At 57.0% G+C, this 24389-nt stretch overlaps 1 protein-coding gene across 9 annotated transcripts in view; it reads left to right on the top strand.

Annotated features, from left to right (window-relative positions):
* Positions 1-24389, top strand: part of Znf516 (zinc finger protein 516) — a 104576-nt gene that overhangs the window by 64530 nt on the left and 15657 nt on the right. For all 9 annotated transcript variants that reach the window (XM_040271926.2, XM_078029864.1, XM_078029869.1 and 6 more), the window contains one exon: positions 21090-22556. In XM_040271926.2, coding sequence (XP_040127860.1) covers positions 21090-22556 — 1467 coding nt within the window. The remainder of the gene's footprint in view (positions 1-21089; positions 22557-24389) is intronic.

Raw genomic sequence — 24389 nt, forward strand, 5'->3', positions numbered from 1 at the left:
GGATCCCTGCTGGCTTCCCAGTGGTCAGAGGTTACGCAGTGTCACACATGTGCTGAGTGCAGGGCCAGGATCACTCCCACCCCTCCCAGGGGCAGGGCCCTTTCAGTTCTTCCTGTTTTGGGACAGCCCTTCTGGGCTCTTTGACCCCCCATACCCAGGCGGGAGCTCGAGTTTCTGTGGGTCAGTGTCCTCCTCTGGTAGTGCTGGCACTGGGAAGTGTAGCTGCCTGGTGGTCTCAGGAATGCAGCCTGATCAGGGACAGGGCCCGCGGGTATTGTCGCCTTTGAAGATAGCGCTGGTATCCAACAGCAACCGCGATGCCACTACCCCCTCCCCCCCGGGGTGGGCTGCAGCTGCTCTGCATCTTGCTACCACCACTGAGCAGTCTGCAACAAGCCACCGGGCGGGCGAGATCTTGGGTTTGTCATCTGCAGCGGTCTCAGGCCACCTCTTCAGCGCTCCAGACTTCTCAAGATTATCGGAAAGTTAGGGAAAGGCTGGTTTCCCCATCTCAGTAACCGATAAAGAAGGTGGAGGCTGGGGTGGGCCAGCGCCGTGGTAGAGCTCTTGCTTGGCATGTGCGACCCCCTGGGTTCCAGCCCCAGCCCTGCCAGGAAGGAAGGAAACAAATAAAGGAAGCCAGCCACACTTTAAATACTTAAAAAGCGTCTTCGGCTGCTGCCGAAGTCTGGCTTGGCACAAATCAGGAGCCACTTGTCAAAAAGAAACTAACTTTATTTTTAGAACTACAAACGCCAAACAAAACAGCTCCAGGGAAAAACCCTCAGAGCCCAACTGCCACCACCGGCTTCCACAAGCCTCTCTCCCCCACACCAGCCTTTTTCTCCCACAATCCTCCTCCTCTTGAGGCCGATTGGCTGGGTTGCGTGGGCAGAGCCAAAGAAGTCACCCAATGAGCAGCTCCGTGGAGGAGCCAATCAGCTAGATGTTGCTGGGGCAGCTGTGAGCCAATCATCAGCTGGCAGTCTGAAGGGCAGGGAAACAGCCCAATGAACATCACCGCAGAGGAGCCAATCAGCTAGATGTTGCTGGGGCAGTCTGAAGCTTGCTGGCAGCTGGAAGTTTGCTGGGGCCCCTTTGGCTGTGGCTCTCAACAGGCTGCAGGGACGGGACGGGACGGGACGGCGGCCTTTCACGTGTTGCATGCCCAGAGCTGTTGGGAGGGGCTCACCTCAGAGTAGTGGAAAGTGTGTTGTCGGTTGCTCAATTTATGGGTGAAAGCAGAGGTCAAGACGAGGTTTTGGGTCCTCTGAGTCCACAGTGACACCTTTTCGTCACTTGTTGAGTTTGGTGCTTCCGATGGGGTTGAATTTGGGGTGTCGTTGTGCTTCTAGTTGCCCTTCCTCTGGTGCAGGCGGGTGAGCACTTGGCCCCCAGCACCCCTGACACGTGAGGCGTGGTGTCTGGCAGGTGAGCCGAGATCAGGGTCTTGTGCTGACCTGAGGCCGAGCTCTGCTTCTGGCTGAGTCGTGTTGGTGGGGCCGAGCCTTGCTGGCTGGGCTTCTGGGGGAGGTGTTGAGGGGACTGTTGACGGCACATTCTGGAAGATTCTCCTCTAGAGCAAGGAAGCAGAGACATCTGGGCCTGCAGGCCTGGGTGCTGTCACACACTCTGAGCTGCCACTCCCGTGTCAGGCATGGAGCACGCTTTTTACCCAGGATGGCAAATGGCACCTAAGGCCTCACGGTCCTGTGTGGCATCGCCTCTGGCCAAGGGAGGCTGCCCACAGAGAGGCAGGTTTGTGGGCCATTTCTGTGCCTGGGAGGAGCTCTTGGGCGGTACCTGGGGACTTGGAGTGCCACTCACTTGTCGTAGGGGAACAGCTTCTGCCACTGGTGTTTCATAGAGGCAGAGTGGGCTTAGAATCCTCGCTGTCCTTTTATGACATGTGTCTTGGTGGCATCTGAATGTTTAATCTCCTTTGAGGACCCGTGATTCTTTTTACTGGTACACTGAGAGTGATAGTGAGCATGCTGCTGTTTCCAGCAGGGCTCGATGTGTGGGTGTGTGGAACCTGACGGGTCACAGAATTCCCAGGGGCAGGTTTTGCTGATTAGGCATGTACTGCTTATTAATGCACGCTGAGCATTGGGAGGTGGGGGAGAATCCTGGGCCCCAAATTTCTCTTTCTCTACTTTTTGTCTGACTTAAAAAATCACTTTTGGGCTGATTACAGGCACATACCTGTAATCCCAGCAGCTCAGGAGGCTGAGGCATGAGGATCTCGAGTTTAAAGCCAGCCTCAGTTAGTTGCTTAGCCAGGTGCTAAGCAGCTCAGTGAGACCCTGACTCTAGATAGAATACAAATAGGGCTGGGATAGCTCAGTGGTCAAGTGTTCCTGTGTTCAATCCCTGGTACCAAAAAATAAAAATAAATCATTTTTGGTTTCTTTTTTTTGAGTCCCAAAATAAATTTGCCAGAGAGAGTTTTCTGACCTCTCAGTGCCCCGTGGATTCCCCCTGGCAAAGTAAGGCAGGCAGGCAGTGTTTCGGGTGGGACTGAGCTCGGCAGCCACCCCGCTGGAGGTGGGCAGTGGGTCCTGTAGCCTCCTGGCGGGTGGAGGGGCCTGTCTGGGCCAGGTCATGAGAGCCCCAGACGTTACCCTACCTTGGGCTGACGGGAAGAGGCCAGCGTTCCCCAGAACTGCCCTCAGGGCAGGCAGCAGGGCACGGACTGCTGACCCTTGGCCCCGGCAGGAGTGCCCCGGTGGCGCTCTCTGGGCCCTGTTCAGTGGTGGCCACCGGGTTGTGGAGGCCCACTCAGCTCCTGCCCGTGGTCTGCTGGCGGCCTCTTCTCAGATCCCAGCTGAGGACCACGTGGGACTCCCTCCTCAGCTTCCCGCAGTCCTGGCCACAGGCTCTGGGCTGCAGGCTTCAGAGAAAGTGGGAGAGCCCAGCAGCAAGCCAGAAAGGCCGCTGGGCCCGTCGGTCGGCGTGATTGCTCAGTTTCTGGTTAGGTGAGATTCAGGTGCTTGCTTTTTTCATTTTTCTGTTTGCACGATTTACTTTTTACAATTAACTTCAAAATCAGCTTCTTAAATTTTTTTCTTTTTAATTTCAGTTGGCAGATTACTTGTGCCAGTGGCAACATTTCCAGTCTTTTTGAAGGAGAGGTGAAGAAGTAGAATTTTATTAATTTTAATAATACATTGTAATTAATTTTGATAAGGAATTTTTTGTCATTAAATCTGATAAGAAAATTCAGTCAGCAGAGAGTTCTAGTGTAGTATTTCTGATCCACACACAAGGAACCAGTCTTTATAAACTTATGCAGATACCCAGGCACAGGATGGGAGCAGCCACCTTGAGCGCTGGGCTGGCTTTGGTTTCTGAACTGTTCCTGGTGCCCTTTGCTGTCCAGCTGTGTGCATGTAGATTGCAGATATGTGCAGCACACACGCAGCAACACGCACACCAGGAGGCTCAGGGGGCCCCTGGGTGGACCAGGAGCCTCAGAGGGGGTGGACCAGGGGGCTGGGTGGTGGTGGTGGGTGGACCAGGTGCCTCAGAGGGACCCCTGGGTGGACCAGGGGGCTGGGAGGAGCAGTGCTGGGTGAACCAGTAGGCTTGGAGGGACACTGGGTGGGCCAGGAGGCTGGGTTGCGGGCGGTACTGGGTGAGCGAGGAGGCTGTGGGGGGGCAGTGCTGGGTGAACCAGGAGGCTTGGAGGGGGCACTGGGTGGGCCAGGAGGCTGGGTTGGGTTGGGGGTGGTGCTGGTAAATCAGGAGGCTCAGAGGGGGCACTGGGTGGGCCAGGAGGCTGGGTTGGGTTGGGGGTGGTGCTGGTAAATCAGGAGGCTCAGAGGGGGCACTGGGTGGGCCAGGAGGCTGGGTTGGAGGTGGTGCTAGGTGAACCAAGAGGCTGTGGGGAGCAGTGCTGGGTGAACCAAAAGGCTCGGAGGGGCACTGGGTGGGCCAGGATGCTGGGTTGCGGGCGGTACTGGGTGAGTGAGGAGGCTGTGGGGGGCAGTGCTGGGTGAACCAGGAGGCTCGGAGGGGCCGCTGGGTGGGCCAGGAGGCTGGGTTGGGGGTGGTGCTGGGTGAACCAGGAGGCTCAGAGCAGTCACTGGGTGGGCCAGGAGGCTGGGGTGGGGGTGCTGGGTGAACCAGGAGGCTCAGGGGGCCGCTGGGTGGGCCAGGAGGCTGTGGGGGGCAGTGCTGGGTGAACCAGGAGGCTGTGGGGGGCCGCTGGGTGGTGGGCACTCCTTAAGCAGAGCCAGATGAAGGACCCTGGCAGGCTTCGGGGTCCTGAGCAGCAGGCGTGGCTGGTGCTGGGACTGTGCTCATGGCTGAGTGGGGCGCCCTTCTTTTGCAGATGCTCCCTGGAAGGAGTGGTGTGCACGAGGCGCCCAGGCAGTGCAACTCCCGCCTTTGGCAGAGTCCCACCTGCTCATTCTGCTTCCTGGGGACCCAGGAGGGTGCCAGGAGAGGGCAGCACACCTCTGTGTGGCCTGTGGCGCCAGGCAGGTGGCAGAGCACAGCACGGGCCCTGGAGGGGAAGCCGCGTGTTTGAGGAGCGGCCCTGCTGGTTAGATGATCCTGCCCCTGGCCACAGGCGGTACCCAGCCAAGGTGGATTGTGTCAGACCCCAGCCGAAGCCTGGGAAAGGACCTGCGTCATCAGTCAGGCCTGCACCCAGCACACGTCCGTGAGCTCCTAAATCAGCCTCAGACGGACACAGGGGTGTTTCATGAGGACCCTGAGGGCTCCCCACAGCCAGGTCTGTCCCTGATAGTGCCCCCGCAGGTGCAGATGGACCAGGAGCAGAACACATTAGGACCGTTTCCAAGTGTGGGGAACAGCATTCCGGGAGGCAGAGCCCTTGCTGTCCCAGGGCCACGGAGGGGCCTGCATGGAGAGGGCTGGGGGCTTCACTCTTGCTCCTCTCTGGGCCCTTGGGAGCCACATGGAGGTCTCTGGTGCCCCTCCAGCTGTGGGTGGCCACGGCGTGGGCCTGGGTGGTGTGGGGTGACTGCCGGGTGGGTCCTTGCCATGCATGCTGCACTGGCTTGGCTGCTTTTCAGTGACATTTGTCACTAGAGATTGGTGTGTACCCACAGGAGCCTGCAGGAGCCACTTGGGTGAGGGAGCCAGGTCCTCCCAGACACCTGGCAGAGCCAGGCACTGTGGTCCACTCAGGGCTGTGGCCTCTGCTCCCGTGTGGCACGTGACAGCTGTGGGAAAGTGCGGCCCGTGGGCCTGTCCCTTTAGGAAGCTGCCACCATGGGCCATGGGAGACCTCTCTGCCATCTGTGTTCCTTGAAGAAATTGTGACCATTGAAAGGGACTCTGGAATTGCCCCAGATTTTAAAGGCATGGGTTTCGTTTTTTTCAGAAATGCGTCATCTTCCTTTTCCATTTTCTTTGTTTTGGTGCTGGGGGTTGGTCTAGGGCAGTTAGTGACTGGGCTGCATTCCCAGCCCTTTTTAGTCTTCATCTTGAGGGTCTCCTAAGTTGCTCAAGCTGGCCTCAAACTTGTGATCCTCCTGCCTCACCTCCCGGGTCATTGGGATGACAGGTGTGCGCCACTGTGCCTGGCTGGGTGTGTCATAAGGTCAGTAGAAGATGAGGAAATGAGATTCTGCTCAGCTCATTGTGCAAGTGTGATTTTTCTAAGTTATCAAGGACAGAGATTGGATGCTTACAGCTTTTAATGTTGCCTGAAAATACACACCCATTTCTCCCTTTAAGAAGGTGTCTTCTTTGGGTTTTGGCTGGCCTTTTTGTGGCTCTGAGATGGTATTCTCTGGGTTTGGGGTTGCCTATAATGACCTGGCTGGGCAGTCACCAGCCCTGTGCCCCAGCAGCCCAGACCATGCTGCAGATCTCTGGAGGAAACCACGGAGACACGTGGACTGCTGTGTATGTGACCACCTGTGTGTGGGGCTGTGTCACACACCTGCCCTTGAGCTGCATGTGATGGCACGCGTGGTGCATGCGTGTGAGTGCCTGTGAGACTGCACACGTGTGGCCGCGTGTGGAGAGGCAATGGAAGTTCACGGGGATGGCAGTAGAGAGTCACCGGTGGCAGACCAGGTACCTTCTGGGCTGATGACTCGGCAGCGGCTCTGGAGTCACTGTGTGGGAGGCAGCGGGTATTGAATGGGGTAGGTGGCTCTTGGTCTGGTGCTGGGACTCGTAGGCAATTTCTGGTTCCCTTGGTTCTGAGTGTGACTCCCAGCACCTTGAGAGAAGTGTAGGTGACTCACAGAGAGTGTGTGTAGAAGTGCCTGGGGTGGCATTTCTTAGGTGACCTAATACAGATGTCAAGCGTGACGCTGTGGTGTGACATTGCAGTGTGACGGGTGGCGTGATGCTGTGGTGGCTCCGGAGTCTTCTTGGTGACAGGACCTGTAACCCTTCAGGTGGTTCCCATGTGCTCTCCTAGCTGTCATGTTAACTTGGGGTGTTGCCAGGAGTGGGCTCCCTGGCCCTGCAGGGGCCTCTGCACAGTCTGGGTCCTTGCTGGCCTTTGTCCGTGGCTCTCCCTGCATGGGGGTGACAGAAGGGACACAGGTAACATCCATCTAGGAGCTGGGCTGCGGATACGTGAACAGGAAAGTGTTCTTGGGGGAAGATTTCACAGGTCAATCCCAGCCGAAGGGACCTGGCTGGTGGCCAGGGAAGTGCCGTTTCTCCTGATCTGCTCCTCTCTGGAGGGCGGCTGTGCAGACACATCCCAGTGTGCCCTTCGCCCTCTGATTCAGCCACAGGAGTGGGAGCTGATGGTCCGAATCTGTGTTCAGAGTTGGCCCAGGGGGTGTCTTCAGGGAGCCACCCCCGCGGCTGGGTGGGGAGTTCCAGCCTGTCACCCGCCACACGCAGGCACACATGGACACAGACACCCTCACAGCACACACGTGTCATCCTCCTCGTCCAGAGCCATCTTCACAGACTCGGGCCTCCCATGTACCCACTTTCTAGGCTGGGAGGGCCCAGGAGTGCACCTGCCTAGCCCAGGCGGGCCCGTGTGCAGTCCCAGCCCCGCAGGGGAGCAAACCTGCTTCCACCACGTGCATCTGCAGAGGGCCGGCTGGGAGCTGGCCGGGGAGGCAGTGAGTGGGATCTAATGAAACCCCCGCTCAGCTTCAGACACTGTTCAGTCATGGATTGGTGTCCTCGCCTGGCCAGCCGGCTCCTCCTGAGACACAGCCAGCAACACTGCTCCAATGAGAAGAGGACTAAAGGATCGAGAAAAATGCAGTGGTCACACTGCGCCGGGTTGTGACCTGGGAAAACTGGCTTAGATTTTTTTTTTCCCCTTTGGTACCAAGGATTGAATGCAGGGGCACTTAACCACCAAACTACATCCCGGTTGTGCCCCACCCTCTCCTTTTGTATTTTTTATTTAGAGACAGGGTCTCACTGAATTGCTTAGAGCCTCACTAAGTTGCTGAGGCTGGCTTTGAACTCATGATCCTCCTGCCTCAGCCTCCCAAGCTGCTGGGATTACAGGCATGCACCACCACACCCAGCCACTTGCTTAGATTTTTAACTAAAATGTAAAATAAATATCAGTATCCATAGTTGAGTGGAACTTCCAAGGTTTAATGTTTATGGAATAGGTGAACTCTGCGTGTGCGAGATTTGGCAGATCTCTGTTTTATATCCATGTATGCATTTTTAACCATGAAATGCTGTAACTCTGTCCCACTTTGTGGTTCCAACAGGCCCACTAGCCACACAGGCCACCCTCAGCAATGGCTCTGTAGTGCACACCTCACCAAGCTCTGGCCCAGGGCACTCACGAGATGAGTCCACAGAGCCTGAGGAGTGTGGATGTGTAATGAGGCCAGATGGGATGTTCATTTATTTATTTAGCTTCATAAAATAATAAAGTCTTAGCTTTGTGGACATTTAGGTAGCAAGTCCTAGCAAGTGCTCAGAAATGGCAGTTCCCAGAGCAGTTCAGTCTATTTTGCCAGAAGACACACATTAGGGTACCCAAGAATGAAAATCATTTAATGTAAGGTTCTGTTTGTAAAGGACTTGGGGACTAAGGCCGTGTCCCCGGGACAAGGGACCCCCCCAGAGCTTCCTCAGGCATGTCTTAGGACTCCCCCTCTCCCTTCTCCCAGTGGCTCATTTCACTCCTCTCTGGCAGGACCCCAGGCCCCCTGTTTACCTTCTTGCCTAGATTTGCTAAAGGAGTGCAGGAAGAAAGGACACCCACAGAGCAGGGGACTCCTTGGTCCAGCTCCACACTCGAAGGCCGATGGTCACGATTTCTCTGGGGAATGGGTCCCTTGGTGGGATAAGTGCACCCCTGACCTGGTGGCTCTGGCTCAGCCCCATTGAGGCTGCCGCTTTCTTAACCCTGATCCTGCCTGAGCTCTGCTGGTTTTCTGACTTGTTGCTGGACGGCTGTGGCTTGGGCCTGCTGGTGCAGGAATGGTCCAGGGCTGGGTGGAATGGATGGGGGCTTTGCCACAGGATATGTGATGGCCCTGGGGCTCAGACCTCATGTCCAGAGCCTGCAGGGAGGCTGACCCCTTAGGCTGTGGAGATGCTCCAGCATATCTGTGCTTTAACTTCATAAGGAGCTACTTTGAAGCAAAGTAATAAAACCTAGTAGAAACTGATTTCAAGTAAGTCACTAAATTAATAGACTATTTAAAGGCAATTGCTACTTCATTATAATTGAATGAATATATTTTCAAAAGAGTGGTCATTTTTGAGGTCAGATATGCCATCTGTAACTCCTAATCCAATGCACATGGATATATTACTTTGTTTACATTCATTTTTACCAGATAATTGAAGTATCTATGAAGATTTGTGTCTTCAGTGTCTGATAATATTGATGAATATGCAAAATAAAATATGAGATGCTTTAAGAGCTTTGGATAAAGTGCTTTTATCCCCACGATGCATTGCTGTACCGTCAGAGTTGTTTCAGAAGAAACAGACACGTTTGAGGCTCTTTTAACACAAGCTCTTGGTGTACTTTAGCTAATAAGTGCCTATCTTCAAAGGCGGAGACACCCACCCTGTTCTAAGCAGGGACCACACATGAGCATCCGGGCAGCAGCAGGTCAGAAACTGGACACAGGCGCCCCCTGGTGGCTGCTCCCATACTTGCGCGGGGTGCCGGGCACTTGGGGCAGCTGCTGAGTGAAGCCGCTGTCCTCTGTCCGGAGAACACAGACCACTTGTGCTATGAAATGGCCTTTGTTGCAGTCCAGACACGTGCTGGGTTTTAAATCTGAAGATTCTACTAACAATAATCCTGTTTTTTTAAAATAAAACACATCATCATTTCTTTATAAAACGCAGCATTGGGTTTTGGGTTTGCGTTCTTACGCATTACCACATCCAAAATGCCTTCTAAGCCACGTAGGCGCTGTATTCATCGTCTGTGTTGGAGAAAGTGTGCACTGGGGCTCTGCTTGAAGTCCTATTACCTGTTTCCTCCTAAAACATTTTTGGTACAAGAAACATTTTGTGTGCAGGTGCCTGGTGCTGAGGGCGTTCTTTGTGAGGAGTGGCGAGGAGCCATGCCAGCTCGGGTCCGGGCGGGCAGGCGGAGGATGGTTCCAGCAGCATGGCGTGCTGGGCGTCCTGCTCTGGGCTGGCTGGCCCCTGCCTGTGGGCGTCCTCATCTCCACACGTGGCCTTAGCCTTCCTCTCCAGCCATGACCGGGCTGTGTGTGAGGGCCCCACCGAGGGCGTGGTGCGTGCTGGCACCGCCTCAGTGTGGGTCCGCACATGGGGACGCTTGCTGCTGTCCGTCAGGGCGGTGTGTAGAGGTCTTTAAAATGTGTTAGTTTTCTTTGTTCTCACCTTCTCACATGGACAGATTTTTGGTAGGATTTTTTAGCATTAGGGAGTGAAGGGGGCATTCCGAGGTGTAGCAGCCGTGGAAAAAAGGCTGATTCCGTTCACACTCGCATGGATTTGATCTGAGACAAAACAGGACAAACGGAGGCACATTCTCACTGCTGGGTTAAGGAGGGAGTAGTGGGTCAATTCTGGGTTTCTAGAAGGTGCTGAGGCTCTAGGGCGTGGTACTGCTGCCTGGGAGCTGTTGGGGAAGGCAGGGGTATTTTAGTAACCTTTAAATTGTCGATTTGGTAACTCACTGATGAAGAACAGTTTTGAAAAGTAATTCTGCCTGAAATTTTAAGCTTTAGATTTTCTCGTGGCGCATGGTAAAGTCATCCAGCCAGGAATCCTGCATTGACTCTGGAATTGTTTTTCTTCAAACAGCAAAGTATGGCTTCCAAAGGGCCAAGAGATATGCGCAATTTTCTATTAACACGAATGAGTTGGTTTTGCACGTTATTTAGGTTAGTAGGTCTCCATTTTAAGTTGTAAGTAATCTGTGTTCAAACGTGCAGAGAGTAGGGGAGTGACTTGGTCTAAGATGGGTGTTCCCTTACACGGGGTTTCACGGTCATGGAGTCGCGGCTGGAGCCCGCCCAGGTCCCTTTCTTTCTTGACATGTGCGCGCGCACACGCTAATCTCGGCGCCTCACCACGGAGGCGCCTGGGGCCCTGCGTCGAGATAACTGCTGGCCCAGGGCTGGACTGCAGGAGCAGCTCTTCCTTTGTAGGAAGCGCGCTGCCCCCTCTGGGTTCGCGGGGCCCCTGCCCTTGCGGTGGCCTTCAGCGCGCGCTGGGAGGCCCTGGCCGCCTTCCTGGCGCGCTTGGGGACCACGTGGCCTCCGGGAGGCGTGTCTGTGCAGGCCCTCCCGTGCCCTTCTCTGCCGGAAGTGCCAGCTGCTCTCTCTGGGCGTGTTCCTTTCCTTTTCCGGTGGCTGATGGCTCCGCGTTCCCAGCACCCTTTGCTGCGCTTGCGCTTGCGCGGCCTATGTTGGAGCCCGCTGGTGCCCCCGTGCGTCCTCTGCTGGCCAGGGGCGTCCTGCGGAGCCCCTAGCGTTCCCGGAAGTGCTGCCTCCGCACGTCCTCTGCTGGCCGGGGGCGTCCGGTGGAGGCCCAGCCTTCCCGGATGTACTGCCCCCGTGCGTCCTCTGCTGGCCGGGGGCGTCCGGTGGAGGCCCAGCCTTCCCGGATGTACTGCCCCCTTGCGTCCTCTGCTGGCCCACGGCGTCCGGTGGAGGCCCCAGCCTTCCCGCATGCGCAGTGTCCGCGCGTCCCGGGCCTCCGGCGCGTCTCCTCCCAGCCCTGGGTGTTTCATCGTCCGGGTGACCACGGGCTCCAGCGAGGCCCCGGCCTCTCGTGCGTCCATCTCGGGCTGGCCCGTCTTTCCTCGGCCCAGATATATTTTGGTTGCCAGCTCTTAAGGAGGTTGGGAGCGACAGAGAGGGCTCCTCCCTGAAGCTATTTAAAAACTGACATTCTTGCTCTCAATTCAAGTTTCTTTTTTTTTTTTAAAAAAATATTTTCTAGTTGTAGGTGGACACAATACCTTTGTTTTATTTATTTTTATGTGGATCGAACCCAAGTCCTTGCACGTGCATGGCAAGCGCTCTACCGCTGAGCCCCAACCCCAGCCCCTCAATTCAAGTTTCTTAAAAAAAAAAAATTAGTAATATGTGTTACAAAAACGACTCGAAATTTATGAATATTGAAATTGGCTGAAAAAAACCTTAAAAATATTCGTGATACAGTAGTCCTCACCCGCAAGCTCTCCTTGGCATCAGGAGGGTCCCCACGAGCCCCTGTGGCTGCAGTCGCTGTTCTCCCTTGGACGTAGGAGGCGTCTGCACCGTCGCAAGTCCTGTCCGCTGCCGGCTGGTACCCGCCTTTCTTGTCCTGTACAGGGAACAGCTGGGGGTGGAGGAAGGAGAGAGGGGCAGTTTCACACCCCCATGCCTGTCCACGCTGCACTGTCCACCCTAGGGCATCGCCGGACTCCAGCGGGATCTCATGCCTCCATTACTGGGGTCCACACCCCTGCCTCCTGTGGCTGGGCTGGCTGGGCAAGTCTCACGGTTGTCTGGGCGTGACCAGGGTCAGGGTGTCCCCTCTCGTGGGCCTTCGGAGTGTTTTGTAGAGAAGTTCTTTTGTGGAGTTGTTCCAGGTTGAGCCCATGGGGGTTCCCAGCGCAAGTCCCTGTGTTCCAGGACCCTGCACTTGGGTCCCTCCTGTCTCTCCTGTCCTGCGGGGGACATCTAAGCCCACCTGGTTCATCTCGCAGTAGAGCTTCCGTGGCTGTCCCTGCACCGGCGCCCAGTTCTCATACCCTCCGTGGTAAGCACCTCAGACCAGATACCCTCTGGGGCCGCTGAGGGATGTGGTCTCCATTGACTGGAGCATCGTCCTGTAACTCAGGGTCCAGGAGCGCTGGAGGTTCCCGTCCCACACCCAGAGGATGGAGTTCACAGACCATGGGGAGAACCCAGGGGCAGCCCCAGCGTGAGGTGGCTAAGAGGGCACCCTTGCAGCTCTGTGGGAGCGTTGTAGTGTTTGGATGAGTCCCCCTGATTGCTCCTCCGTGAATTGATGGACACTGTACAATTTCTGACCCCCACGGCGGAATGACTCAGTGTGTTTGGTGACCTGGGTTTGTCCTGTACCTGCTCCTTAAAACAGAAGGATTGCTTGGCCCCGACCCGAGCTCCCTGGTTTGACTGAACCTGGGTCATCAAAGATGCCTGGACAGCCAGGTGCCAGGGGGCCTTCCAGTCGGGCAGCCCAAAGCAGGCTCCGGCCCCGGGTTTCCACATGAGTGGTAGGCCTTTCCCAGACTCTTAGCGCCTGACCCGGCCTTTATTGACTGGTCAGCTGCTGTGTGCCGGATGTGCTAGGAACTGGTGACAAAGTGTGTTTGCTGACTGGTCTGGGGGTGAGGCCTCCTGTGCTCCTGGAAAGAGTCAGAGGAAGCTGTTGCAAAGGGCCTGAGGTCTCTTAAGTTGGAAGCCCCTCTGCTCTGTTGGCCCCTGGAGATGCTGGATGAAAGCAGATCACCTGGTTGTGCTCAGCGTGTGTTCCATGAGCACATGGTGGCACTCCACGGGTGCTCCTGTGACTTAGTGTGAGAGACTGTAAGACTCTGCCTTGTGGACCCAGCCAGCTCAAGTTGAACAGATGGGCTTTAGAGCGTCTGGGATGTTTGAGACACACAGCCTTGGGGTACTGGATGGGCCGTCCCTGGCCTGGGACCTGCCTTCTTTCTGCCACACTCTCCCCACTGGCCTGCCGGGTTCCTGTCTCTGCTTAGCAGCTAGGGGCCCTCCTTCTGTTTCTCTCCCGGGAGCCTTGCTGTTTCCTGGAACACCTTGGAGCCCTGAGCCCCCCTGCCCGGAGCCTGCTGCCGGTTCGGAGCCTGCTGTTGACAGGAGATTCTAAACCCGCAACTGTTGATAGTGGGTTGCCCTGGGTCTCGTAGTTTGTCTCTATTAGTGGGAAGCAGAGTCTTTCCTGCCTGTCCAGAGATGCCCTGCCCTGTTCTGCCAGCCTCCCACTCCAGGGCCGGAGAGGAGAGGGTTCCCGCCCCTCCTGTACCACCAGCGCCGCTCAGCCTGTCGGGAAGCAGGGGGGCCTGGAGGAATTGGGGACCCGTGGCTTCTCCCCCGCGTGGCTCTCAGGTTTGGCCTCTGGCCACCCGTGGAAGCCTCTGTTCCCTTTTGTTTTAAACAGGTTTCGTGGGTCTGGTGAGGGCCGGAACCGTTGTCCTGGGACTCTGACACGACTGGGTGGGGACAGCGGCTGTGACCCAGGTGCCCTTGGAGGAGTAGTACAGGTCTGCCGTGGCCTTCAGGACCCAGCTGTTGGCAAGCTTGGGACAGGCGCAGAGTGTGCAGCCCGGTCCCCAGGGGCAGCTGTGGCCAGTTACCTGGCCTTTGTCCTAAGGTGCAAAGCTTTCCTTTCACCTTCTTTTCTCTTTAGTGGCTTGTGGCTTCCCCAGAGATTCCTCTTTGTAGGCCCAGCCTTGCCCAGTGACCTGCTGGGGTCAGCCTCCCCCACCTCCCACCCTCCTGGGGCCTCAGGCGACCTCAGTGTGGCAGCTGTGGCTCATGGGCCGAGGACCGCTGGACTCCATCTGGCCTCAAGTGCCTGCCCTCCAGATGGCCTCACAGCTGCCTTGTGTCTCAGTCTCCTCATCTACAAAATGGGACAGCAACACCCACTTCCCAGAGTTGTCGAGAGCCGAGGGCTGTGTATGTGCGGGTAGTGCGTGGCTCCTGGCACCTGGGAGGCCGTGGATGTGCGGGGCCCCACGTGGCTCCTGACACCTGGGAGACTGTGGATGTGCGGGGCCCCACGTGGCTCCTGGCAACTACCTGGGAGGCCATGGACGTGTGGGGTCCCATGTGGCTCCTGGCATCCAGCACACCCAGCACGGGGTGCACTTGGCCTCTGTGTGAAGCGTTCTGTGAGGCTGGGAGACCCAGCTTCCCCTCTCCCAGGTGACGGGAGGCCTGGTACTCACCAGCTCCGGCCTGTGAGCCCAGGGTCTGTCAAAATGCCAGCCACGTGAGAGTGCCGTGGGTGTGCTGCAGGACAGATGAACCGCCTCGGGCTCCTATCAAGGTCCCTTGTAGCTGACGATTTCTCACTAGGGTGACATGGTGTCAGAATCAGCAGTCTCTGGTCACAGCCATGCTGACCGCTTGAGGAATGGGGAGCTAGGCCAGCAGTTGCCAGAGACTGACAAGCTGGCACCGGAGCTCCCTGCTCCTGCGCCACTCAGCACGCGGCTTCCCTGGTGGTGCTTATCACGCGGTGGACAGAGGAACAGAACTGTGGTTGCTCCTCAGAACAGGGACATGTGGGGTGACGAGCATCCGAAGTGATCATCCTGCAGAAGGGAAGACTCAGCCGTCCCACAGCTTCCAGGAGGAGCGCTTCGGGAACTCGGGCGTGGCTTCTGGTGTGGTTCCCGGGGGTTCCCCACGGCACAGGTGTCGGGGAGGTGCCTTCTGCTCTGTCTGCGGAGCTGCGGTCCCAGCCTGCGCCTGGCCTCTGCAGGGACAGGAGGGCGGCTGAGTGCGCCTGGCCTGTTCTGCCAAGCCCTGGCCTCCACTGGTTCTGGGGACCCGCCGTGCTGGGACCAGTCTGTCCTGGCTGCAGTGTGTGTTACAGGGGCTGTGCCGACTGCCCCCCAAGGGGCCGGTTCCTGGCCTGGCCGTGGTGATGTCCCGCCTGTGATGGCACAGGCTCCTCACAGCGCCCGTGTGCCCGCGGAGCTGCCCGGCCGAGCCCATTCCTCTGCCCACCCGTTCACACCCTGAGCGGTGTCAGGGCTCTGGCCGCCCCACCTGCCAGCACGCCCAGGTTCCTCCATCGCCCTCCTGTCGGCCCCACCTGCCAGCGCGCCCCCTGCATCGCTCTGCGGTTGTTGGCTTCCAGAACCAGCCCCCACCCCAGCCCTGAAGGAGGAGCTCTGTGCCTTGGTTGTCCCTGTGTGCTCCTGACCCGGGCCGGCCCGTGTGGCTGGGGCGTGGAGAAGGCCCTGCCCGCCGCACCCTTCCCTCCTGTGCTGGGCCAGTGTGCTGGCTTTGGGGTCTGAAATTCCTCAGGAAAACACAAACCCGAATGTCATAATCCAATGTGGAAATCACAAAGATCCAAATCCCTAAAGTCTAAAATTCCCCGAATCACAGTCTTGGAAGATTAAGATCCTGAGTGTTGATCCTCAGAGCCAAGTTCCCGAAAGCATAATTCTCATGGGAAGAAAAAGCCAGCTTCTGGGAAGGTGGTTGGTGTGAGCAGGGCGGTTGTGCCTCAGGAGGTTTCGTGGACACTTGGTGAAAACCGAAAGCTCAAAGCTGATTGTTCCTGGTCCTGTGGACATAGAAACCCCTCCGTGGCCGCAGCCAGGCAGCGAGCGAACTTGCAGGATCTAGATACAATGTCCAAACGCAGGTGCAGTGGGTCTCCAAGACCACAATGGGAACCTGTGACGGGGGGGAGCCCCCTGCCTGACCGCAGCCCAGCAGCCCCTGCTCCTTTCTGGGGCCTAGGCCTGCCCCCAGCACCCTTCTTCAGAGAGCAGGCCTTCCTCACAGCAAGGGAGCTGGCACAGATGACCAGCAGGCACCACAGGGGTAGGTGCACCTGCCTCGGGGCGAGTCGGCCCTAGAAGGGAAGCTGCTGCTCACCAGCGCGAGATTGGCATCCCTCCCTGCGCGGGTGCCCGTGGTCCCTGGCACATGCTTTTGCATCTGTCAGAGTTTCTTTTCAGTTTTAGTCGTGTTCTCCTTAGTTCTCTCTGTGTTATGATGGTTGGCGTCATGTGTCTGCAGTCTGCAGTGCTCGGGCTCCATCTTCCTGTTGTTCCTGGCGCTGGAGTGGAACCCGACCAAGGCTTGTAGGGTTCTCCTTTGTTTTATGCATTTTTGCAAATCTGACTCCAAAAACGCGTCACTGCACGACTGACTGTGCACTGGGGCCATGGGAAAACCAAACCTCCACAGGAAACGTGGAGATGGCCTTTCTGAACATGTGCGTTTGTGAAAGATGAAATCTCTTGACATCTCCGCTCTGTGCACCTGAGTGTGTGGTGGTGGCTCCCTTACCCTGTGCACATTCCGGGTGACTGCGGTCTGCTCATGGGCTCCACCTCTGGACCGTCGTCTGCAGATGCAGTTGTCTGAGGTCAGCACACCTAGTCTTCATGCTTACGGAGGTCCACACGCCACCATGACCTGTTGTGTGGCTAGTTCTGCCATGTTTTTATGTCTCTCAAATAAATCCCCCTTTAAATGTTAATAAATGCTCTTAAAGAATTTTTAACGATTATTATTTCTAGAATTAATATTTCCCAGGATTGTGAACTTTCTGGATTTTAGGCTTTAGGGATTTTGGACTTCAGAGACGGTGATCTTTCAGATTTCAGCATTTGAGATGATGGTGTTTGGCATTGTGTCTTTCAGGATTGTGGCCCAGCTCTTTCGTCTGATCTTTGTTTTGGGCCCCGTGACTTACCCTGAGCTGGTGGTCCCTCAGACCTTGGGGTCATTCCCCTGGCTCTGCTCTTCAGCTGGATGCTCTCTCCTTACACTCTGCTCTCCCTCAGGGGTTTCCTTCATTTTGTTGGCAGCTTTTGAATCTTTCTGCTGTTGGGGAAAGTTCTGGCCCTTAGAGGGGAGGGCCAGCCTTGTTCTGACATGGTGGTCCAGGCTCATTTCCTCACCTGGTTCACTAGTAAAAGTGACAGTGTGGTCACAGGAGGAGGTTGCTGTCGCATTCCTCCGAGGCTGCTCTCCTGGTGCACCTGGGAGTCACCACTCCAGGCAGCAGCTGCAGGTCAGCTCCCAGCTGGCCTCTGAGCTGGGCCACATTCTTCCACTCAAGTTCCAGCTGGGAGTCCTCTCATAAGAGAAAATCAAACCTGGGATACCGCATTTCAAAGCCATCCACGATTTCAAAGCCAGAACAGCAAGACGCACAGAATTGCTGTAACCTGTGTTCCTGCAGGTGCACTGCAAGACACGTTTCTCCCTGTGTCGAGGAGTCTGCAGGCCACCCCTGGGCTGTTCTGCACTGTGCAAGCTCACAGCTATGTGGGGTTGGGAAGCAGAGTAGCGTCAGGTGTCTGAAACCCCGTATGCAGGTAGGCCCGTGACCTTTGTGTCAGGCCAAGTGCCTGCAGAAGACGCGTCTGCACTAGAGTGTCAGACCTGAACTCGGGCCCGGGGACAGGACTGCTGTGCTCGTCCTGCCCTGACTACTGATTCGCACACTGTTCCTGCCCAGCACCCTGAGTCTAGAGCAGGGCTGGGTAGGCACAGGTGGCCAGGCTTCCCGTGGGTTCTGATCTGAGGCAGCCGGCATCCAAGCAGACGGTCAGGCCGTCAGTGCAGTGGAGAACCTGGGACCTGCTGACCTAGGTGGCCTGCAGGCTTTCCCTGTGTCCTCAGAGGGAGGGATCCAGGTGATCCTGCCGGTTTCTGTAGCCCATCTCAGCCACCAAAGTTGCACAACTGCTCTAGATGTTTGGCTGCATGTGAAAAATGCCACGTTTGTGGGGCTGTCACTCACAGTGAGACTGTCACAGTGAGACACTAAAACTGGAGGATGTTTAAGTTGGGGCCTCCTCTTTTAGAAAGGAGATTATTGTGACAAAGTTGAAGGATGCAGAGCCAAATGACGGCCTCCCAGGTGACTGTACAGTGTCAGGGACAGGGTCTGTTCACGGCCATCTGGTGGAGCCCTTTCTGTCAGGGAGCAGCTGTGTCCCCACTGCCCTGGTCTCTCCGTGGTGAACCTTGTCGTCTTCCCCGTCTCAGCCTTCAGGAGCCACGGTGCCATTTCCTCCCCCTGCGCTCTCCCTCGCCGGCCTGAGGCCTAGGGAGGCCTAGGGAGGCAGTGTTGGAGCCACCTGCTCTCTTGTCACTTCTCCCTCCCTGTGACATGGGCTTCAGGAGCTCAGGTGCAGCCTCTGGCTGCAGACAGGCCCCACCTCCATGCTGCCACAGCCTGGTGTGGCTCATGGGGACCCCGTGTGCCCCAGACCCCACAGGGCAAAGCACTGAGACCCCCGCTCCACGTGGGACCTTCAGGGACCTTTTAGAAGCCCAGGGAGGCTGGATGGCAGAAGATGCCTTCCGTGGCATTGAGCGCATGTGGTGTCACGCGTGGGGTGCACACAGCCGCTTGGACGATGGCAGGAGCAGAGTGGGAGAACCCCCACCAGATACTCCGGAGGAGGCTGGAAAGGGGAGTGCCTGGGGTGACAGTGTGAGGCAGTCCTAGGAGAGTGCACACACGTGGGAGGCTGAGCCGCGGCAGAGGTGTGCGGTGGTGAGAGGAGCGTGGCACCCGCTGCAGCGTGGCCTCTTCAGTTGTGCTGAGAGCTTGAGAGAAGCCCAGGCCGGCCCCGCCCAGCCTTGAGGCGCAGCAGGAGTCTCAGCAGCAGTGCATCCCTGGGGAGGGCTTTAAGTGTCAGGGACAGGAAAAGTGGCACAGCTACCTGCAGAACGCAGAGCTGACAGATGCAGAGAGCCCAGCACTGTGCTGACAGCAGCACCCAGCGGTCATGCAGGCTGGACATCACCTCGCTCAGATGGCAAGTGCTTCAATACCGTGGGCTCCACCACAGTGAAACCATACAGGGGACGGGTGATTTCTGCAAAGGCCCTTGTGTGTTTCTGCATTTTTAAGGTGCCTCTCAGAGACCTCAAACAAGCAAGTCTCTGGGCCTCGGGGGCTTCTGGGTTTTGCTGTGAAGTTGCCCATAGACGGTGGGCCAGGTCTGCCAAAGCCTGATGGGTGCTCCTGTTTTAAGACCTCACACGAGGGAGCAGGAGTCGTCACCCTCCTGGGTACTGCTGGGTCCAGGAGCCAGGTTGAAGGAGGCCGCAGGCCTCTCCCGGCCTCCTGGGGGCCCCGTGGGTCAGGCGCTCCGCCCACGTCCGGTGGATGTTCCTTTGAGGCATTTTTTCAGTTTCTTCCCATCAGTTACTTGAAGGATTTGGGGTTATATTCTTTGCTCAGGGTTATTTATCACTCAGTTCCTTGGTCAGAGGTGCTAGAAGTTCTGGGTGCGTTTTACGGTCCTCACTGGAGCGTGAGCTTGGGTGACGCGGGCCGTTGTGCTCAGAAGGCCCACATGTGCAGCGTCGGATTTCACAGCCGCGTGTTTCCACTCAGGAACCAACTGGTGGCCTTTGGCCTGTGTTTTCATAAATTCTCGGTCCTTTTAATACAGGGACCCGCCACCGCAGGTTCCTCCCTGGGAGCGCTGAGTGGTGACCTCGCACGCTCTGAGCGTCCCTGAGCTCAGCACCAGGGAGACCTCCTTCCCTGCTGAAGTCCAGGGAAGGACTGTTCCTCAGAAGCGCCTGGTCCTTTTCCTTCCTGAGCAGTGGCTGCTCCTACCCACGACAGAGGAGCAGACCTGGCCCTGTGCCACTGCCCGCCCTCTGGGGTGACGAGAGGCAGACGGCGTGCTTTTCCTGCTCACCAGTTCTGCTGGTCGCATCCTAGACACCTTTTTACACGGGCAAAATCCTTTAAAAGGGCTCGTGAGTGCGGCTCACCAGCTGCTGTAGGCGGAAAGGGACATTTATCCCCTTTCCCTCTGGGCTAGTGCCTCTTGCAGTGGGTGTTCCTACCCTGACTGGGAGCCTTGGGATAGATTGCTGTAATAAGGTTGAGTTTCTGAGTCTTGCCTACAAAAATACACCTAGAACGTTTTAAAGGAACATTCTGGGTGAGTAGATGCCTACACTCCACAGAATGTCAAAATCTCAAAGATATTATTTAAAAACCATGATCACCAGAGCGTCTCAGAAACGGACACCTAAGGTTTTACTCTTCCCCTGAGCAACATGGCTGGGGGAGGAAGGGCCACTGTGGGCTTTGGTGATGAAGAATCCCACCCTCTGCGGTTTAGGAAGCTTCACCATGTCCAGAATGGTGTCCGTCTTGTGAAATTTCTAGGTGTAAGTCCAGGGCGGGCGTAGGGCAGGCTTCCTGCTCACGTGTGGTGCCTTCCCGGATGAGCTGAGGGCTGCGCTCGCCCCAGCTCTCCCGCCCGGCTTCAGGAGCTCCCAGCTCAGCACTGCACCCAGGGCATGCATGGCTTCCTTGGGGTGGATGACCCCTGGGGGACCGGGCAGACAAGGATAGAATGGCCACCTCTTCACTCACAAGCCTCTGAAGGGAAGGTGGCATCCAGGTTAGGACTGGGAAATTGCCTTCACGGGGAAGTTCTTGGGATGGGCTTCTGCTGGATTAGGCTGCGGTTTGGGGCAGGCCCTGGGTGCTGCAGAGGGACTGAGCCACTGTCAGCCCTCTGTGTGCCTAGGACCTGCGGCTGACTGCTCCGGTGCTCTTAGCCTGGAGTCCACGGGAGCCCTGGTGGAACAGTGGCTGAAAGCCACAGAAGTATTGTGTGGTTACCAGTGATTAAGTTCTCTCCCCCACGCTGCACACGTGGGGCATGTTGAGTGAAATGTCACTGTCAGTTGACTAGTAACAGTGGAGATAGGTGCACGTGGCTGGGGACCCAGCTGCTAAGGAGAGAAGCCCTGCCTGGCGCAGCACCACCTGCTGCTTGGTGGCTCCTGCAGAAGTCCTGGGTGCAGGTCCGGAGCGGGAGCTTCCTCTGCGGCCGCAGGCGTCTTCCCGCACCAGGGCCACTGTTGGATTCCTGTCTTGCTGTGTTCTGACTGGAAATGGTAACCTCCCCTTTCACGTTTTGCATCCTCCAGGGGGACAGCCGCGGCGCTGCTGCTCTTCCGAAGAGGTAGCATCGACTGTGCTCTCCAACGGAGACCAGAGTCACAAACCTGGAAATAACCCGCCAGAAAAAGCCGCCAGCGAGTGCCAGGCGGGGGTTGCAGCTTCTGTGTCCATACTTGAAGGCAGTAGCAGAGAGACTTCCAAACGCCCTGAACAACATAGATTTTCTATTGACTTAAAGATGCCAGCATTTCACCCCAAGCAGGAGGCGCCCAGCTCTGGCGACGGTGTGGATTTCCCTTCAGTTATGGAAGGAACTGACCTGCAGCCTGCACTCGAGAGCCATGCTGGCCACCCTAAAGAAAAGCTGTCTGATTTGCACAATAAAGAGCATTCTGGGGGAGGAAAAAGGGCGCCCTCTGCAGATCTGATCCCGCTCGATTTGAGCATGAGGTCCACCCGGGATGAACCTGGCAGTAAGGACGCGGTCCCCTCCCTGCAGGCTGCTTTGGTCACTCACCCATGTCCTTACTGCAGCCACAAGACCTACTACCCGGAGGTTCTGTGGATGCATAAGCGTATCTGGCACAGGGTCAGCTACAACGCCATGGCCCCCCAGTGGACGCAGCCCAGTGGCCACAAGAGCATCAGAAACCACTTGGTCTTCCTGGCCCGGAGCGGACGCACGGGCCCTCCACCCGCCCTCGGGGGCAAGGAGTGCCAGCCCCTGCTCCTTGCTCGTTTCACCCGCACTCAGGTGCCAGGGGGTGCGCCAGGACCCAAAGGCAGCTCTTCTCCCCTGGGGTCCACCCTGAAAGCCGCTAGCATGCCTAAGAATAAGGAGAGCCATTCCGGGAGCCCCTGTGCACTGTGGGCATCTGGTCCTGACGGGTATCGGCAGGCCAAGCCAGGCCACAGCCAGGAGCCTCCCAGTGCTGCAGGGCAGGGGCCCCCAGCCAAACCCAGGCCGGAGGCCAGCTCCAAGCCAGCGTCTGTCCTGGGCAGCGGGGGCCTGGGCAGAAGTGCCACCCCCACGCCCTCTGTCATAACCCGGGTGGGTGCCCAGCCATTGGCCAACAGCAAGCCCGTGGAGAAGTACGGAGCACCCTCGATGGGGGCTGGCTATGCCCCTTCAAATAAGCACAGTGCCCCCGACTCCCTGAAAGCCAAATTCAGCCCTCAGCCTCAGGGCCCACCTCCTGTGAAAGGTGAAGGGGGCCCTCCACTACCTCCCCGTGAGCCCCCCTCAAAGGCGGCCCAGGAGCCAAGGACTCTGGCCACCGGTGCTGCAGGATCCAGAGGGGACGCAGCGTTGCAGGCCCAGCCAGGAATGGGCGGGGCGCCCCCTGTCTCACACTCCACCAAACAGGAGCCCGCAGCCGAGGGCCACGAGAAGCGTTTGGACATCCTCAACATCTTTAAGACGTACATTCCAAAGGACTTTGCTACGCTGTACCAGGGCTGGGGCATCAGCAGCCCTGGGCCGGAGCACAGAGGTAAGACTTGTGGGCTCCCTCTTCCCTGGACACCCAGGAGCCCCCAGGAAGGTTTGCAGGTGTGCCATCACATGGCATGCTGTCCTCCTGGCCCTGGCCAGCCGGGAGGATGGGAGCAGCTCCCCCAGTTCCAGGGTGACCCTGTAGCGACTGTGCCAGGCCCGCGGTGGGTGAACCAGCCTCCCTGCTGAGTTTGGAAACCTGGCCCCTGGCCCCACATTGAAATCTGAAGGAGCAGGCTGACTGGAGGACTACCCGCCCCCCTTTTGTCTTCTTAAACAAAGTCTTGGTAGGAGTTGCTTGTCCTTGTTTCTCAAAGGAGGATGTCCATTTGAAGTGGCCATTGCGTTTTACACGTTAACTTCAGAACATCTGAGCAGCCCTCCGAGAGCAGTGGCCCATGAGCTGTAGGAACCCAGAACTGGTTGCTCTGCCGTTCCTGAGCCCGTGTTTCCGGTCCCCGGTCCGGTGGCCCTGGGACCTCTGTGGAGAGCTGACGGAGTTGCTGACTGAGCCTCTCTTGGGACCAGAAGGGTTTTGGATTTTGGATTTGTCTGGATTTTGGAATCTTTTCATGTGTATAATGAGATATCTTGGGAATGGGACCCAAATATAAAGACAAAATTCATTATGGTTCGTGTGTACGTTATGCCCAGACTCTGAAGGCGATTTTACATAGTGATTTTAATAAGTTTGTACGTGAAACGACGTTTGTGTACTTCGACTCATCAGGGGTCAGTTGTGGAGTTTTCTACTTGTAGTATTCTGTGAATCAAAGTAGTTTGAATTTTGGAGCATTTCAGATTCTGGGATTTCAGATTAGGTTACTTGGCCAGTACTGACCAGCAGTTTTCCTCCTGCCCCATTGGATATGGTACTCTTGCTCTTGAATGTGAATCAGAGGTCACTCTACCTGACCATCCAGAACACCAGGAACTCTAGACCCTATTGAAACAAAGCGGATAAGCCTGCTGTGGCGCTGTCTCTCCATTCATTACCAGGGTCATGCCAGTGCTTCCTGGAACAGAATGTCTGTCTTGACCTGCAGTTTCTTAAAGTCGGTCAGGTTTTGAAATGGATCCAGTGCCTCAGATTCTTGGAAGTCAGAAGCACCGTTAGGGCCAGGCCCTGGGCTTAGGGGACCTGCTGAGAGGCCTCCCAGGCCTTGGCATGGCCATGCAAGTGGGCAGGGGTGCTGGCAGGAACGTGGGCTCACCTGCCGGGCGCCCTGTGTGTGGAGCTGTGTGCCCCCCTGATCTAGGGTTGCCCTTCTGGAGTGGAGTGACACTGAGTCTGCCTGCCCTCTGAGGAGGGCCCCCACAGCGTTTCTCCAGGGGAGAAGTCTGAAGTGCTGTCCACTCAGACCGGCCATTGTGCCTGTCTGATACTCCAGATGAGACCGCGGCTCACGGGCACACAGGGCTGAGGCCTGCCATGCTGACCCTTCTAGCAGAGGGCCGCGGCTAGCACTGTCCCTTTCCAGGTGCAGTTAGGTGACTGGGGTCAGTCTCGTGTGGCCTTGTAGATGGCTGCTCTCGGGGCAGTGCTGGTGTGTGGCTGGCCTTGGGTGGAGGCCACCCGTGGTTTTGAGGGTGTGAGTTTCCTCTGAAGAGGAGCCTTTGGCACAGGGGAGAGGGCTGCCTTGCTGGTACGTGGGTCTTGGCGGCTCCTCACCCCGTCGTCCTCTTCCTCCGCTGAGCTGGGTGTCTGTGCCGGGTCTCAACCACTTTCTCTTAGCCACTCACACTCCTCGTTTAAAGAGCTGACGGCTAGGGGCAGGGTCAAGTATTAACAGGCCCGGAGCTCCTTGGGGCCAGGGAAGGACCTGTTGTC

The sequence above is a fragment of the Ictidomys tridecemlineatus genome, chromosome 13, assembly GCF_052094955.1.
Source record: "Ictidomys tridecemlineatus isolate mIctTri1 chromosome 13, mIctTri1.hap1, whole genome shotgun sequence".
Classification (NCBI taxonomy): domain Eukaryota; kingdom Metazoa; phylum Chordata; class Mammalia; order Rodentia; family Sciuridae; genus Ictidomys; species Ictidomys tridecemlineatus.